Source organism: Thermobia domestica, chromosome 6 (genome assembly GCF_964235325.1).
Source record: "Thermobia domestica chromosome 6, izTheDome1.hap1.1, whole genome shotgun sequence".
NCBI lineage: Eukaryota > Metazoa > Arthropoda > Insecta > Zygentoma > Lepismatidae > Thermobia > Thermobia domestica.
In genome coordinates this window covers 292,103,560-292,121,122 of record NC_137459.1, presented here as the reverse complement: position 1 = coordinate 292,121,122, position 17,563 = coordinate 292,103,560, and the positions used below count along the sequence as shown (strand labels likewise).

Sequence of the window (17,563 nt, the reverse complement as noted above, 5' to 3'; positions counted from 1 at the left end):
CAATATTTTAAAATAACTCACACATATTAAAATGGGAAAAGAACGATTCTCATTTTCTTGAAATAAAAACATCAAATTTTCAATATAATTAATTTTAAACTAGAAATCACTTTATTTTTTACTATTTACAAATCTTGATTTCTATGTACACTTTTTTTTTTCACTTTTTCTTTTTTAATCTTAATTTCTCCATTGCTTCAACTCTTTTCATTATAATTATGATATTAATAATGGATTCTTCTTCTAAGGGGAACAGTTCCCATAAAGCATCTTCTTCATCTTTTATTCTTTTTCTCCTTTCTTCGTCTTCTCCGTTTTCCTCTCTTTCCTTCCTTTTTCTGCTTTCTTCCATTTCTGATGTTCTTCTTTTTTCTTCTTCCTCAATGTCTATTAAAATACAATCAATCTCTTCAATTGATTGAAGAAGTTGAAAGGTAGATTTAGCCTCTGCCATCCTGCAAAATAACAGAAACAAAATTATCAATAATTAAAATTACAAATCTATTTATTTTAACTTAAGTATCCTTATGGCTAATCATTTATCACAAAAGAGGTAAATTTATATCCTCTAAAAATCAGAACTGAACATTTTTAGCAATACCATACTCTCTAATACTATTAATTTTTGATCTTTTAAATCAACAAAATTTCAAAACTAAACTTCAGTTCTACAAATTAAAAGTCTATGTAAGTTTAATTTCATATATTGGTCTTGTAATATGAAGGTATCGTACGGTCCGTTCCTTTAATTATCTAACGTATCATTCTTATTGGTCTTTGGAATAAAATATGCGTTAATTTACATATATTTATACCTTAAGAAAATAATCAAATCAGTTGGACAGTACAATCAAATTATTTCGTTACGAAAAACAAGCACAATTCTTCCTTATTCCACAGGTTATTTTCAAGTGTTTTATCCTAGCTTAGAATAATAACTAAAATTTAGTGAATTCAAATGATTTTTTTGGGTTCTTGGTGATTCAGTAATACAGGGTTCACCTCTGGTGCTTGTGGTCCCGGGTTCGATCTCCGCCCCCGCCAAGTGAACATTGTGGTGGACAAACACCGTCTGCCTAGCTTTTGTTGGAGTTCTATATAATTTTATGTGGTTTCTTTTTCTAAAGTGATGGCTCAACAAATCACAGTTTCCTTTAGCGTAGCGGTATAACCATCAGACGTAAAACTCAGTTATCGTTCAGATTAGATAACCCAACAGTACACTGAATCATATTGGGTTGCCTAACATGTAGGGATTATACAACACTACAGTAAAACATATTGGGTAGCCTAACATGTAGGGATTATACAACACTACAGTAAAACATATTGGGTACCCTAACATGTAGGGATTATACAGACATTTTCTTTCACGGATTATTCTCTCTCCGAGAGATGTCATCCCTCAAGGGGCACAATAAGTTTAGATGTCCAACTCTATATTCTAATTTCGAAATTCTTTTCTATACCCACATGTAATGAAATATACACTTTTCTACGATATATGCTGTCAAATCATTCAATCAAAAAAAGCATTAATGCTTTTCTTTTTCAGACTAGGCAACATATGTCAAGATACCCTTTCATTGAATTGTGTACATGTCATGAGACGTAACGTTATAACATATTCTTAGATGATAAAAAGTTCGGGAAATCTTGTCTTCTGTAAACGGATTTAATCACTGATTATATTTCAAACTATATTCCTAATTCAATAATAATAATAATAGGAGTAAGGGTGACGCGAAAAAATCAATGGTAAAGCCTTCGTTTCTGATACAAGGATTACTTGATTTATGTTTTCAGTTTAGATCTTCCACAAACATCATGCTTCTACATTTTTCGTGGAGAACGCTTTCTACTTTCATTTTAATTTAATCTAATATAATTGTGCGAAACTATAGATTTCATTTTTCCAATAACATTACTAAAATGTTTGGGAAATAATTACTTATGAAAATTATGTAAATCAATCGATCAAATTAAGAATACGATATCATATTATAAAACAACAAACAATCCAAATGTGTTTAGCAATCAGTTCTATTTTAGAAAAAAAAAGTGAAATAATATCCTTAAAATTTTTTTCTTATTATCGTTAATAAGTATCTATTTATTCAAGTAACTAACTCTATGGCTTATGAAACCCGGAGGCCGCGTTCACAAAAGCTCTCCACTGACTTCTATCCATACCCAACTGATTCTACTTTGTATACCTATCTCTGCGAGATCCATCCTCCCATTTGCGCCTAGGTCTTCCTAATGGCCGTTTTCCGATTGGTCTTCCAGTCAAGACTTTGAAAGCGTTTCTAATTTCTTCCATTTTAGCTACATGATCCGCCCCCTCCTAGACTTGACGATCCTAACAATGTTGGGTAAACCGTATAAATTATGTAGTTCCTCATTATGAAGTTTCCGCCATTCCCCATTCCCGTTCCTCTTGGGTCCAAATATTCGTCTCAGGATCTTGTACTGAAATACTTTTAGTCTATGTTTTTTTCCTCAGAGTAAGCGATCATGTTTTGCAACCATACAAAACAATGCAAGCATAATTAACGTTTTATATATTTTAAGCTTCGACAATATGAACTGAATAATGCATGAATTCCCTGGTTTTAGTCGCCATTTAATTTCTCCGTGAATTTGATTTTTTCCTCTGTTAATACTGATCTTAAATATTTGAAACTACCCACTTTATCAAAAGTATTATTTAATATTTTAATGCATCCATAAAATGCAGTATTACGGTCCCAACGCACTTTCGTGTATTTACTTTTCTCTGCATTTATTTCTAAAGCCATGTCCCTGCAAGCATTTCATAAGATCTCTGCATTTATTTCTAATGTTTTCCTATCATCCCCTATTAAATTTACATCATCAGGATATACCATAACTGTCGAATACCGTTCAACTCTATTCAACAATTTAATTATTCTGTCAATATATGAAAAAAAAAAAACACCAACAGGAAGACCAAATATAAAAAGAAAAATCGTTTAATCTACCATGAATAATTCATTACTCTTTCTGATAAATTCACTAAATATTATGATATATTTTGTTCAAACAACCTAGTAATCACGTACAGTATCTAACATCTACCATTTTCACAAAATAATATAAAGATTTCTTTCATTCAGAACAAATAAATGCTCGAATCTTGGTCCATCATACACACAAACAAATATCACTTTGTATCTTTCCACAAATAGTACGATTACTGAAGGAAATATTGTACAAACGTGTTAAAATAGATGTAATTCCGACCTATAATTCAAAACTCGATCTTAATCTTCTGTAAAACATTCCATAAAATTTCATAAAATTTCCTCGTAACTTCTTAGTTATCGGCCATCCCTTTACCGTAAAAGAGCGGTGTTCAATTCTTGGCAAAGCCATGTAGTTCAGATTCAATGTTAATCACTAGGACCTATCTCATATAGACTAGTTATTGCACAAAAAATCGTACTTAGTTATTGTACTTATCGTTAACATAAAAAATCCTAACGTGGTTCACGAGAAAAAAGTTAAATTTCACTTGAGGATCCCGTCTCATATAGTCTAGTTGTGAAAAGGCTATTAATTCGATAACTCAATAATTTTTATAAATGTGTTCGTATATAAAACATGGTTTAATAATACACCATTTGTCTTCCAATCAGTCCAAATATAAAATATGAATTCAACTAATACGTGAAAGCTCGGCACTGATTTCATTTCTTAGCTAAAAAACAATGATTTGGTGTCTACTGTTTGTAATTTACGTTTTCCTTATGCTTGTTACGCTTTCCTAAGTGGGGAAAAATCAACTGGAAGCCTTCAAAATGTAGATATGGAGAAAATGGTAAGAATTAGTTGGGTAAAGCAGAAAAAGAAATAACAGGATGTTAGAAGTGTTGGGTGAGAAAAGAACATTTTTTAGACATTATTAGGAAAAGAAATTGGTTGTGACATTGCCTAAGAAAAGAATCTATCATGAGTGATATCCTAGAGGGTATAATAACCGTAAAAAGAGGGAAAGGGTTAATATTAAAACAAAAAGATCGCACGCAAAAAACAAAAAAGGTTAGCGGTGGAGCATAGAAGCTTCTCAGCTGTCCCCTATCAATAAAAGCAAAATACCTATGATAATGATAAATGTTTGTTTTCAATTAAACTTTAAAAGCAATATGTATTCTAAACACGGTTAATAACCAACTAATAAATGATTTCATTCTGTGGTCTTCAACATTACATATTATATAATAATAAGAAATATATTATTTTTCTTACCTGGTAATTCTTTCTGGAACGTAGTCCGTACTTTGGAAGTGGTATAATCTAAAAAGAAATAAAAAAGGAATTAATATATTTGAATTTTTCTATTACAAAAATAATCAGTGTTAAGAAAGAAAAAAATCAAATGAATATTTATTATAAAATTAATTCTTTCCGAAAATGAAGAAATTTTTTCATTTCAATAAACTAAGTCTAAGAAATTAGGAACAAAAATCCAATTCTTTCTCAAAATGCCATGTTTTCAGGATACTATAAGTCAGCTTGCATGTATTTGGTAAAATAAATGTGATATGAAACAAAAAGAAGTTAATGATTTCCAAATGAATTCATACAATCAACAAAAATTACTCTAAGATAAATTTTCCAATAATAATAATATTAAAAATGTTTCATATCTTGTAATCAATTAATGAAAATGAATTTTTATCTGAATATATTTAAGAAGACAGAAGTCCACTTACCTTTTCAAATATAAAAACAGATGAAGTAACGCCGATAAAAAACAACTTCGAAGCAAGAACACCGTCACAATCTATCCAACTAACTTAAAATGACAGAAATCTTCAAAATTCAGTTTTTATATTGATCAGAAGAAACCCACGCCAATTTTCACAATTCCATACAACAATAATAATAAAAAAGGATTCTCTAAAAAGATTGTAAACCACTTCTCTCTCTCTCTCTCTCTCTCTCTCTCTCTCTCTCTCTCTCTCTGGAATTCTATATGGACGATAACCCCTCATAGCAATAACGGTATGGTTTGCAAAACAACATTTAAAAAAGAAAAAGAAAAAAGAAGCAATTCTACCTTTTCCTCTTACTCCGAGGGTAAGAAATCCTGTCCTTCAAACTGCAATAAGACGCCCAATAGTCTACCACCGGATTTTATAGATTCTGTGAGTATTTTTTCTTTCATTATATAATTAGTATATGTGTAACTAAAGTTCATTAAAGTATGGTAATTAATTATGTTCTAAGAACCTCACCAAGTATGTATTTTTAATCAATTTCATAACAAACATTGTATTGCATTTACTGTACACATGACATACATGTCCATGCATTCAACACTTATTTTTCCTTACATCATGCTTCTTGCCTTTAATACATGTGGTCCTAAGTTCATTTTCAATAGTGTATGTAACGTTTCCAATTTAATTCCCGGCAAAAGCCTTTGGCGTAGGAAACCGAGTTCAATTCCCGGCAAAAGGGCGTGTGGGGCAAATTCCACGTTAAAACCTGTAGGTTTACGTCTCATATAGCCTCGGTGTTAAAATACATACTAATCTAAATCAACTCAACTCGATTCCTGACGGATGCCTTTGGCGTAGAAAACCGGGTTCAATTCCCGGCGGAGGTGTATAGTTCAGATTCTACGATAAAACTGTAGGTTCACGTCTCATATAGACTCGCTGCTAAACGGAAAGTTAAACTCAAAATCAAGTCAATTCCCGGTGGAGGTGTATAGTTCGGATTCTACGATAAAACTGTAGGTTCACGTCTCATATAGCTGCACTGCTAAAAGACACACTAATATAAAATCAACTCAACACAATTCCCAACAGTTGCCTTTGGTGTGTTAGGCTCGGATTCCACGTTAATCAATAAGTCGATGTCTCATATATCCACACTGCTAAAAACACGCTAATCTAAAATCAACACAAATCAAATCTAGTTATAAAAATTCTGTACCAATCGTCTCGTGCAGAACCCAATTAATATAATTAATAATGGTACAAACTAGTTCAATGGTAGAGCATCTACCTCTGCTGTTGGATTTTCTCATGTCAAGCATGTCCATATCATTTTTAGTGTTCTTATAACAAAAAGTATATTCTATAAATTGATTTATTCACCATCAAGTTCATAAGTCTTCTTAAAGTTCCCCGTTCCCTCCCACTTCCTCATTCCGCTATTTTATTTTTCATAAAGGGAATATTACAACAAAAACGGATTCATATAAATTAGTCTAACAGAATAATTCTCTGACAATAAACTTAATATATTCATATAGTCTCAGTGGTAAAGAGTTCTCTAGTATATGAGGTTCTTGGTTTATTTCCTCGTCAAAACCATTTTACTAAACTCAACATAAACAAGTGTCAATCAATATTATCTAAGTAAAGATTCCTCTCACTTTCTAAGGGCTAGTACCACAGTAAAAAGTCTTGTTCTCTGTTAGTTGGGAAATCCTAGGTCACAAATTATTTAAACATTTTCTAAGTATTTAGTGTATTGCTGCTACAATCCACATCTCCACTGCTTGAAATATCTTGGTTCGATTTCCATTCAAGTAAATTTGTAGTGAGCAAACACCTTGCTCATGAGTTTTCCTCTCACTTTCTACATTCCAACATTTTACTTATCATAAGGGGATTGTTATGATATGATTGTTATAAGTTAACCTAAGTGATATAACCATACGGCACAATATTTACAAATCAATAAATGATTTCGTCATACATCATGGACATTACACGTTGCATATGCATTTTTAATCGTAGGAGTTAATATTCATTTATTCAGAATAACAATTTTATAAACAGGTCTTCCCGCCAAAACAAGTTTGGACAACTCGGTCCCCCGCCCTTCCACCTTTGCGTTCAATATGGGATCCGGCGCGGGTCTCTTTCTTTTCCAGCGGTCTTAACCATTAAAAGAAAGAATATTTCGTTTCAATACAATCTTTACAAAAACTCGAGGAAAACAAATTCATGTAACAACCTAACTGTTACGTAAAAGGGGAAGAATACATAAAGCTTTTCCAAGTTCAATGTCAACTTTGGGTTTTATTTTCTCTTTTTTTCTGTAAGGGAGTAAAAAATTTCTTGAAGGACATTCACATTCCTAGGATGCAATCTTCACAAAGCTCTCTAAAAAGTATACAATAATCCCTAACAGTTTCTTTTTTAACACTAACTAAATTGCACAATTGTGTTCCAAAAATCTTTTTGAGGGGTACTCTGGTATCTATGTGAAGGCCACTCTGTAATTAAATCTGATGGTTGTATCTAACGGTCAATCCTAATTTTTTTCACGGCTCCTTTCGGGTGAAGGACGGTCTCACGTCATAAATACCTACACAGAATCACAAGTATATCCTCCAACAAAGATAGATAAATCTTTAAAGAATTCATCAAAGAATTCGTATATAGCCAATAATAAAGCTTTACTTGGCCTTGCATCAACTCTCAAAAACCTTGAGCAAATTGTAATTTCTAAGAATTCAGGTGTCAAGGATTTTTCCAACATCGTTTCACATATTGGCAATAATAAATAATAAAAGAACATACCAAACACATCAATAAAGTTTTATTTTTTCAAGATAACCTTCAGTCAAATTGTATTTTCTACGAATTTCAACTTTCACAGCCATAAATTGTCATTAAACACATATTTTCACTCAATAAATAACATAAAAAACACTCATAAATAGCAGACACCCCTCTAATCACGCAATAAATAGCATTAACTCAATGCCAGATGAATCAACTCGCTCTCTGATTGGTTAAACTACCTTAACGTATATCCACTACTTAGCTATATGGTATGGATCGAGTTTGAGGTGGTCGGTGGTCAAACTATAACAAATGAAATGCAGTTAGGGTGTAATTAAAATTTTAATAAAGCAGTGTTTTAATCTAAAAAATACACCAGGCCTAAGGCTTAGGGAGAACAACCAGTGCTACTGAAAAGTTATCAATTGCATTTAATTTCAAATACAATTTGCTTTTACATGTATTGCTGGAACGAAAACTTTGACATTAACATTATAATTAGCCCAAAGACTATGAAAAACATCGTGTTTTGAAAACATTCTTGCACCATAAAACAAATTACGAGTAATTTTAAAACATTTTGCACTTTAGCTACGTTATTTGCACTATATTTATAATAATATTTAGCAATTTATTTAAGTTCGCAACACTGCTTAAAATAATGTAACTGAGACTTGTTGTAATTAAAACTACTGAACTGAATGAGAAATGTTATAATGTTCCTGCCATTTGAGTTATTAGAGATCTCCAAACTGTTGATGTTAGTGATATGTATTGTCCTTTGTTACACTGAATAATGTATGTGGTATTATGGTTTTATTTAATATCTAAATTAGAAATATGTAGAGCTCTTTCGTGGCTAAGCAGTTAGCCTATGGCGTTAGATTCCCGGCGGGAGCTCATGTGGTTTAGGTTCAACGTTAATCAGTAGGTTCAGTCTCATATAGCCTCGCTGCTGAAAGAGGCGTTAAACTCAATTAAAAAATGAAATGAAATTTTTGAGTTTTACGTCCCACGGTTATGCCGGTTAGGCTAAAGGAGACTGTGATGATGAGAGATGAATGAAATGGTGGAAGAAAGTGGGAGGAAACGGAAGAACCCCGAGAAAACCCACGCACTAAACTAAATTAACTGAACAGAATTATGTAATATCAAACGTAGTGCAATTTGAGAAATTACAACTTTATGTTGCGTTGGCAACATTGCTTGTTTATCTAGTGGTATTGCAGAGTATCTAGAAGAATTTCCCCTTCCATATTTCACACAGCATGTTAAAAAAAATCAGCATTTTTAAATATATATGACTATTGTATATAACTTGATGAAATACCCATTTTTCGCATGGGACCAGTATTTGGAAGTCAAGGCCTGTGGGAGTATCACTGTCTCAGCAACTGCGAAAACTATGTATTTGACACTGATATCGGTCATTTTGTATTATTTTTACGTCTCGGTACTCCCCTCCCCCACAAGTGAACCACGGCCACCATGCACTGGTAGCTGACTTTGGAAGTCATCGGTAATGGAAGTATCATCATTGATCTCAGCGACTGCGAAAACTATGTATTAGACACTAATATCGGTCATTTTCTACTACTTTTACATGTCCCGGTAAACGCCCCTCCTGATTAAAAAAAAAAAAACGCTTTTTCTTGGTCTGAGGCCTGGGACATGATACTTGTCACCCAATTTCGTAACTCTTGGACTCTCGTCTGGTCCCCAGGCCGCACACAGGCAATCAGAAAGACAGGCACGCAGACACACAGACAAACAAACTCTTTTTTTTTTACTTATATGAGATATGATATACATGCGGGGATCCACGGGAAGTGTTAAAGGGGTTATACCTCCCCCTTGACGCTCAGCTATACATTGTATAAAATGGGCTTCAATACTACTTCTTTCTTTACACTGGATAAAATGTCAAACTATGGTTTAGCCCCTCCCTCGATCATATCCTGGATTCGCTGGTATATATATATATATATTGAGAGAGGGAGAGAGAGACAGAAATGACTATACACATCAGCAGTGGTGGATTTTGTTTCGGGAGAGGCTTGAGAACGAATAAGAAATATTTGTGTTGTACGTGCAATGCGAAAAAATGATCACAAATCTATTTCGGGAGGGGCTTCAGTCCGATAGCCATCCCCTAAATACGCCACTGAACATTAGTCAACTGTTCCCATATTACCTAATACAGCAACGAAAGAAATTTTGAGTAAAGGTCAATCTTAATAGTTGTCTATATCAATATTCGAGACGAGACCGAGACTTTCGAGACTGACCTAAGTCTCGTCTCGGTCTCGTCTCGATTTATAGAGCTCCGTCTCGGTCTCGGTCTCGTCTCGGTATATAAAAGGCCGTCTCGGTCTCGGTCTCGTCTCGGTATATAAAAGGCCGTCTCGGTCTCGGTCTCGTCTCGATAATTCGAGACGATACCGAGACTAGTCTCGGTCTCGGTACCATCCCTAATCGAACGAGATATCACTCGCACCAAGTTTCAATTTAAAATTTTAAAGTTGGGCCCTGGATCCTCTTGAAGAGTGGCTCTGGGTGGCACCGTCATAACATCATACGATGTGCTCCGCGGCATTTTCTATTTGAGTTTTTGTTGGGTTCATTTATGCTGAAAAATTTTCGAGATATTTTCGTGGAAATATTAAAATGGGCCAGCCTATATATATATATATATATATATATATATATATATATATATATATATATATATATATATATATATATATATATATATTGTATTGTACTTCTTTCGAAGTCTGTTCGTTTAATTGTCGTTCGGAGTTTTCCTTTCCATTTTAGCACAAAGTCTATGAGATATAATTACACCCACAATCTATTTTTGTGATCCTGACCACACGTACTTACATTGGAGAACGAAATTCGGAAAATTTTCCCCAACGATATGTGAATAACCTTCAGTCTGTTATTGGACGAATGCATAAACATGCACGTACGGAAAACAAGCGAAATAGATAAAGAAGAAAAATAAATAAAGAAAGAAATGAACAAAACTGCCACTTTATTGTGTAGGTAAAAAACATGTTTTTGTGTTTTTAGTATGTCATGTACTGAATATATGTTTGGACAAATTAATAAGAAGCAGCTGCTAACACTTTGTCTTACTACAACTGTAATTGGCATGTTTCATTTGTGTAACTCTTCAGACATACCTGGAGAATGCTTATGTATGTAGTTATGTATGAATGCATAGACGCTTAGATTTTTAGATGCTATTTCTTTGAAGAAATCGGTTGTATTCTTGCTTAGTTCTTTCATTATTTCAAAATAACGTCAACACATATCGGATATTCTTAACCAACATACTATTTTTGTATAATAGGTATACAGTAACCAGCAACATTAGTTTTACATATCTCACGAACAAGTTGATCAATTTTAACAAAGTCCTCTTTGGTAGTAAGAAGTTATTTTAGTTATATGTCAGTAATGTATTATACTAATCTTTATCTGCAAGATATTTGGAAAATAGAAAGTGTTCACATTTTTTCTAGTGACTGACAACTATTCGGAACACACACACACAAAAATGGATAAATTAACAGTATATACGTACATGATTCATACCAAGGTGAAATGTGTAGACAGCCTATAACTTAACCTACAAAATAAATACAACTAACGCATTTTATATGTATATCTTCCTGGTACTCTACGTACATAAATTGTGTGTTTAGCAAACTTGATTAATACAACAAATACATTTTGTTGTATTCTTCGTGGTTTGCAATTTATAATTAAAAATAATAATAGCATAAGTGTAAAACTTCCGTGTTGATCTAAATTATTCTCTATTTCAGTGAAAATTTAATTGCAAATTTACTCGATAAGATACTGTTTGCAACAAATATTATTTTTCACCGTGTTTCTGCACTTGCATAAGTTTAGGTTTGCATTATTAAAATATTTATATACAGTATAATTTTCTACAGATCCCTATTTTTGCCTCTTCCGGTGTCTTGGAGTCACCAGTGCACTTGATGACACCATCAATTGTATACCAATATATATACATCAAATTTTAATTATTGTATTTATTATATTAATTATTTATATTATCAAATATTAATTATTATGATCATTTCTTAATATTGTATAGCTTTAACTATCTAATGCGGATTTATTTTAGACCGTTTGGCTACAATGTTTCAGTTTATTCAACAACTAAAAATAAAAAAAAATAGTTTTGAAGACTGCAAATAAAAATGGACCTTTTGATGTGTAACGAGGCAATTGTGAACATAAACGTGCATGCACTATAATACATTTTCTCCTAAATTTCTTAACTGAACTTACGTGCATTTATAAGGAAAGTAGATAGTTAATTGCTCTCTTGACATTTTTTAAATAGTATTGGTAAATAATTATTTTTTAATGAATGTCGTGCCTTACTTACTTCATAAAATGATACTTTTTCAAGTATAAGTAAATATTATATACATGTATGTTTTAATCTAGAAATAAAACCTTAAGTATGTGTTTTTATTAGCAATATTGCAATAACTAATTTCCATTACATTGCGTGGACTAATGGAAGGGTCACGAGCAATAACATGATAACCCACATTGCCATTAATTAAAAATAATAAAAGCAAGGGAGGAAATATGGTGTTATTTACTATGAAAAGAAAAAAAAAGCTAAAAAAAGTGAATACCAAATGGATTTTAACGCCATCGGACATATTAAATTACAACTAGCTTAAATGTATGCTTCAAACAAAACAGAAGAAGAGAAGCAATGGGAACATATAACTTATTTCGTTGGCGAGCTATGATAATTATGTTTTTTTTTCCTTAAACTTCTTTATTATGTGATGGGCTGCGATGGCTCAGTGGTAAAGCGTTCACCTCTGGTGTGTGGGGTCCCGGGTTCGATTCCAGCCCCCGCCAAGTGAACCTTGTGGTGGACACACACTGTGTGCGTGGCTTTCCTCGGGGTTTTCCCCTTTCCTCCCACTATCTTCATTCCACCATTTCATTCATTACTCATCATCGCCATCTCCTTTACCGTAACCGGTATAACCGTGGGACGTAAAACTCAAAGATTTAATTTTTTTTCTTTATTATGTGTCTCACCTGGCATATAATAATTTCGGAGCAAGTGCGTTTCTTAAAGAACAAAAAAAAATCACAATCAAATTGGACGAAACCTGCTATTTGATAAATTTAATAATAATAATAATAATAATAATAATAATAATAATAATAATAATAATAATAATAAAAATAATAATAATAATAATAATAATAATAATAATAATAATAATAATAATAATAATAATAATAAAGGGAGTGAACAAGCTTCATTTATTAATCATCGGTCAAACTTAAATACCGTAATATATCTTTTTCAATACAAAACATCGTTCCGCTTGGATCGGTGTGCAGACTCTGAATTCCAAGCTATTTTTCAAGATGGCACCGTTTCTGAACAAAGAAAACATATTTTCATCGATATGAATGTATTGATCAAAGTAACGACTCTAGAAGTTCTTAATATATTCTGGGATAGTTTATGGTCATTGATAATGACCGAATAAATTAAAATTATACCTAGAGAAGTATTTTGAAAATTGTAATCCCAAACTTGTGTTGCATGATGTAGTTTGTCATGCTGGTTTCTGGGATATAACATTAATACCTTATCATATCTACATGTTCGTATTATGTTTTATCTTTCTATCTTTCTCTCTTTCTAGGGATACTTGTGTGCGTGGGTTTTCTCGGGGTTCTCCCGTTTCCTCCCACTTTCTTCATTCCACCATTTTTCCTTCATTACTCATCATCACCCTCTCCTTTAGCCTAACCGGCATGAGCGTGGGATGTAAAACTCAAAGATTCCACTTCATTTTCTTTCTAGGGATACAAAAGCACAGTGAGATGGCACTCTCCATTGCGACGGGTCCCTATTTCGATCCCAGGCTATGAAAATTTGAGGTAGAGAACTGTGTGTCTGTGTGCATTCACAGTGTTCCCCTTTTCCATCAGCATGTTCATTTCATTAACTATTTCATGATAATGCACATTCATTAATCGTCCATCTCCTTTAGCTTAGACGAATAAACATTGTATTAGCGAAATAAATTAAATATTTATTTTTGTTCTATCTCACACTTTATTTTTTCTCTCTCAAGATAATTAACATTGATGCTAATACAAAAAAATGACCAAAATTTGGATCCTTAAGCTTTGTAGCGATTAGGAATATAAATGCAGGTAAGAAAAGACTTGCGAACACTTCTGTCAGTGACTTGTTCTGCACTCTGTAATGTCATTGTTCGTTTCTTGAAATGCTGCATCACTTTTCATCACAGAGGATAAATCAGACGTAGACGTGCAGTTAAGGATGAATCTGATACACAATAATGCGTTCATGCTCTCCCACCGTGATTCGAACCCGGCACCGCATGCACTAGAGGTGTGTACGCGCTAGCCACTAGAACAGCGGGAAAAACTCTAACTAAATTTATCTGTATTAACAGCATAATATAAATAATAAAACACTCTCTTAATTAGCGTTAAGCTTACACAGTTCGCAACTTTGATGTAGGATACAAGTCAATTGCAGGTTTTGGTACCGCCTTGCACATATATAGGTGCTCATTGCATTAAGAAAATATTTTTTTATCGCAATTCATTTCTAATTGCTATTCTTCAGTATACAGGACAAAATTTATTGGAGGTAAAACTTTAAAACAAGAACAAATATCTTCAGTTGCATTGAAATATATACAGTTTCATTCCACATACATAATTGTAAATAGCTTAGTTGGTATGTAAAATAGCTCAAGACATGTTTAATAGATATTTAACGATGTAAGTTTACATATGACTGCAGAAAATATCTAATAAAATGCTTGGTGTTATTTCAATGCGCTTGATTTATATCTCAGTGAATTGAAACTGGATAAGTTGAAAACGTATATAACTAGAATAACTGGAAGTGTCTATATAATACACGATTGAGCTAGCGAATTCAACCCAGGTTGACTATACTGGGCTACTACATGCATTGTTAGATTTGATTTTTGTTCTCGTATGAAAATAAAAAAAAGCACTCATTAATAATATTTTTTCTTCCATTTAGTTCTACTGTCATAAGTTTTTTTTTTTCCAGCCACGATCCCCTTACAGGTTCTTCTTTTTCTATACCTATAGTAATTGAAACCAATGAAAGCTGTCCTATGATGGGAAGAAATAATGAAACGAATGGGAGATCAGATACAAAACAACAACAACAAAAAAAAAAAAAAAGAGAGAAGAATGCTTGTTTAGAGTGGTAAAAACAGTACAACGAATGTGTTCTAATACTACCAAGCCTAAATAATTTCAAACCCTCCATGTGAGGTTTCCCTTGGCAAAATATGGTATGTGCGAATGCTAATTAGAAGTTTTATTTAGTAAGGGGGGGGGGGGTTAACAGTTAGGGATAGCATCCCCTTCGGATCATTTTATTCTGCTTGTGGTTTTTATCATGAACATATCGAGGGGTGCCAAAGTAGATTTTTTTCCTCTTCCCCTTCGTTATGAAAGCAAGATTCACTTTTTTTCCTTGAGTATTGTCAAAACAAAGTTATTATGAATCCCCCTTGATATCCGTGTTCCTCCCGCTCATTTTGGGACAAATTGAACACTGCTAATTAGAAGAAAAACGAGAGAATTAACCACTACGAAGCGCAACTTAGTTGCTTCGTATAATTGTTTAAGTAATTAATTAAAATTCGCATTCGCAATCACGCACACACACACACACATACACGCACACACACACACACACACACACACATATATATATATATATATATATATATATATATATATATATATATATATAGAGAGAGAGAGAGAGAGAGAGAGAGAGAGAGAGAGAGAGAGCAAAATGTTTAACGTAGAGTGTACACCTTTTCCTATGAGCTTTTGTTTTCGTTATTCGACGAACAGAATAATTTCGGATGCTTACCTGTTGTTCATAAAATGTGATATTCTGGAGAAGTTATGCAAATAAAATGTGAATTCATTAATTCTACATTTGGTTAGGTTCTTTAGCAGTCGAAGAGTTTGTTAGTTTTCTGCTCGAAGCGATTTATTGATTGGAAGATCCAGACAATACTTGGTACAATTTCCTTTCCTACTTTCGTAAAAGTGATGAAAGTACAACTGCACGAAGAAGCAAATCCAGAAATGATTTCTTTTTAAATTTTAATTAATAGGGAAAGCAGTAATTAGTTCAGCATTTAAAACAAACTAGAAGAGCGAATATGGTTTGCGCGTTTAGTTCGTATTAATTAATTATCAAGTAGACAGTGAAATGCAAATGCTTGATAATTTGTATAAGAAATGTGACTTTTAAAGGTTGGATTTATAATATTAATTGGCTTTAAAGCCACAACTTGGCACAGATGTTAGTAGCCCTTATCTCCGCAACCACATATCGGAATGAAAACATGAGAACATACGAGTCCTATGCTTATTTTCGGACGAAAACGTAATTAAATTATTAAGTTTTACGTCCCACTGATATGCCAGCGAGGTTAAAGGAAAAAGCGATCATGAGAAACGAAATACATGGTGGAATGAAGAAAGTGAGAGAACCCACATACACGGTGTCTGTCCACCACAAAGTTCACGTGGCGCGAGCTGGGATCGAACCAAGATCCCATGCACCGGAAGTGAACACTCTACCACTGAGCCACTGCGGCCCTTTGCTTATTTTGAAAGTACCATCCTGCCATTCAATTAGCTTTTCCCCTGGTCTTGTGGCTAGCGCCCGCACACATATGTAGGACGTAGTCCAATGTTTGAAACCCTGTGGGAGAATGAGAGAGCATTCAAAACGTTGCGGTTCTTCGGATTCCACCATGAACTGTGTATCCACGTCTCATATAGCTTCGGCGTTCAGAAGGGACTCTAAATTTCTAAAACACACAAAACAGATAACTTTAATAACGTGTAAAATATTTATGTTATATATACCTTGAAGGATATTTTATGGGGGAAGAATGTTTGGTAGCGTCAGTTAGATAATATTATGAAGTAACATACTGTATTAGCATTTGAATGAATTTCATTTCTTTAGCACATAAAAAAAATGATGTCAGAAAATCGGTTACAATACAAAATAGTGATTTTCTTTGGTTTCGCCAAATGTGTGGGGTCCCTGTTTCAATCCCCGACCAAGTAATTTTGTGCTGGACAATATCATGTTCGTGGTTTTCTCAGATTACTACTGATCCCTCCCCCATTCTCATTCCATCGATCATTTCACCGTCATTTAGTTCATTAATCATCTGTCTTTCTTAGTCCAAATGCCATAACCTGGGACGTGAAACTGAAATATTTCATTTCATGTTCAATCTGGTGGTTATGCAGCGCCACACAGCGATTTTAAAAGTGTCCACAATTCTATATCTGTTTAAGATACGGACTTGGAACAAAGTAATTATTGCCACCACGTAAGAAATTTATCCTTCCATATTCATTTGGACCAATCTTAATTGGCAGATTACCTGGAAATCCCTACATCCCTTTGCATAATCCCTCGTACATAAATTCCAGGGTTGTAAAAATGAGCGTGTAAATAAAGCAAGTATTACTTTGGGGTTTATTTTAAGCCACAGTTTTGCGCTACATAGATTTCGGAATATGTGTCTCTGAAGTTCACTTTTCCATACTTTGGCAACTTATATATCCGAAAAAAGGCGTTGTACGACACATGCTTACTGAGATATGTCAAAGTACACACACACTACAGAGCCTACATAGGAAGATAAAAACAATTACTAAGTGAACCTGCACTCTTTGCACATATGAGCATGAATCTCCTTTTCATTCCTCATAACATCTGTACATATTCCTTTACATAAACAAGTGAAAGACGTCTCGATAAAAATCGACAAAAGATACCATTAATGGGGATTTTTTTTCGATATTATTTTTTTCAATATATTGCACGGTTTGCAAGATTGAGC

General features: G+C 33.3%; 1 protein-coding gene across 1 annotated transcript; it reads right to left on the bottom strand.

Moving 5' to 3' along the window:
• Window positions 1–88: 88 nt before the first annotated feature.
• Window positions 89–7,530, bottom strand: LOC145687583 (uncharacterized). The gene is made up of 3 exons (XM_081761047.1): window positions 7,361–7,530; window positions 4,273–4,320; window positions 89–455 (listed from the first exon to the last, which is right to left on the bottom strand). Exons 1-3 carry the CDS (start codon window positions 7,528–7,530, stop codon window positions 161–163), a joined length of 513 nt encoding a protein of 170 aa, XP_081617173.1. The 3' UTR covers window positions 89–160.
• Window positions 7,531–17,563: the final 10,033 nt, after the last annotated feature.

Bases quoted from the DNA above. Each gene is read 5' to 3' on its own strand.
- LOC145687583 (XM_081761047.1), bottom strand. From the start codon at position 7,530: ATGTTGGAAAAATCCTTGACACCTGAATTCTTAGAAATTACAATTTGC. The intron at 4,321-7,360 runs GTAGGTATTTAT...ATTTCTTTTTAG, and splicing joins GGATATACTTGTGATTCTGT to ATTATACCACTTCCAAAGTA. The intron at 456-4,272 runs GTAAGAAAAATA...GTTATTTTGCAG, and splicing joins GTTCCAGAAAGAATTACCAG to GATGGCAGAGGCTAAATCTA.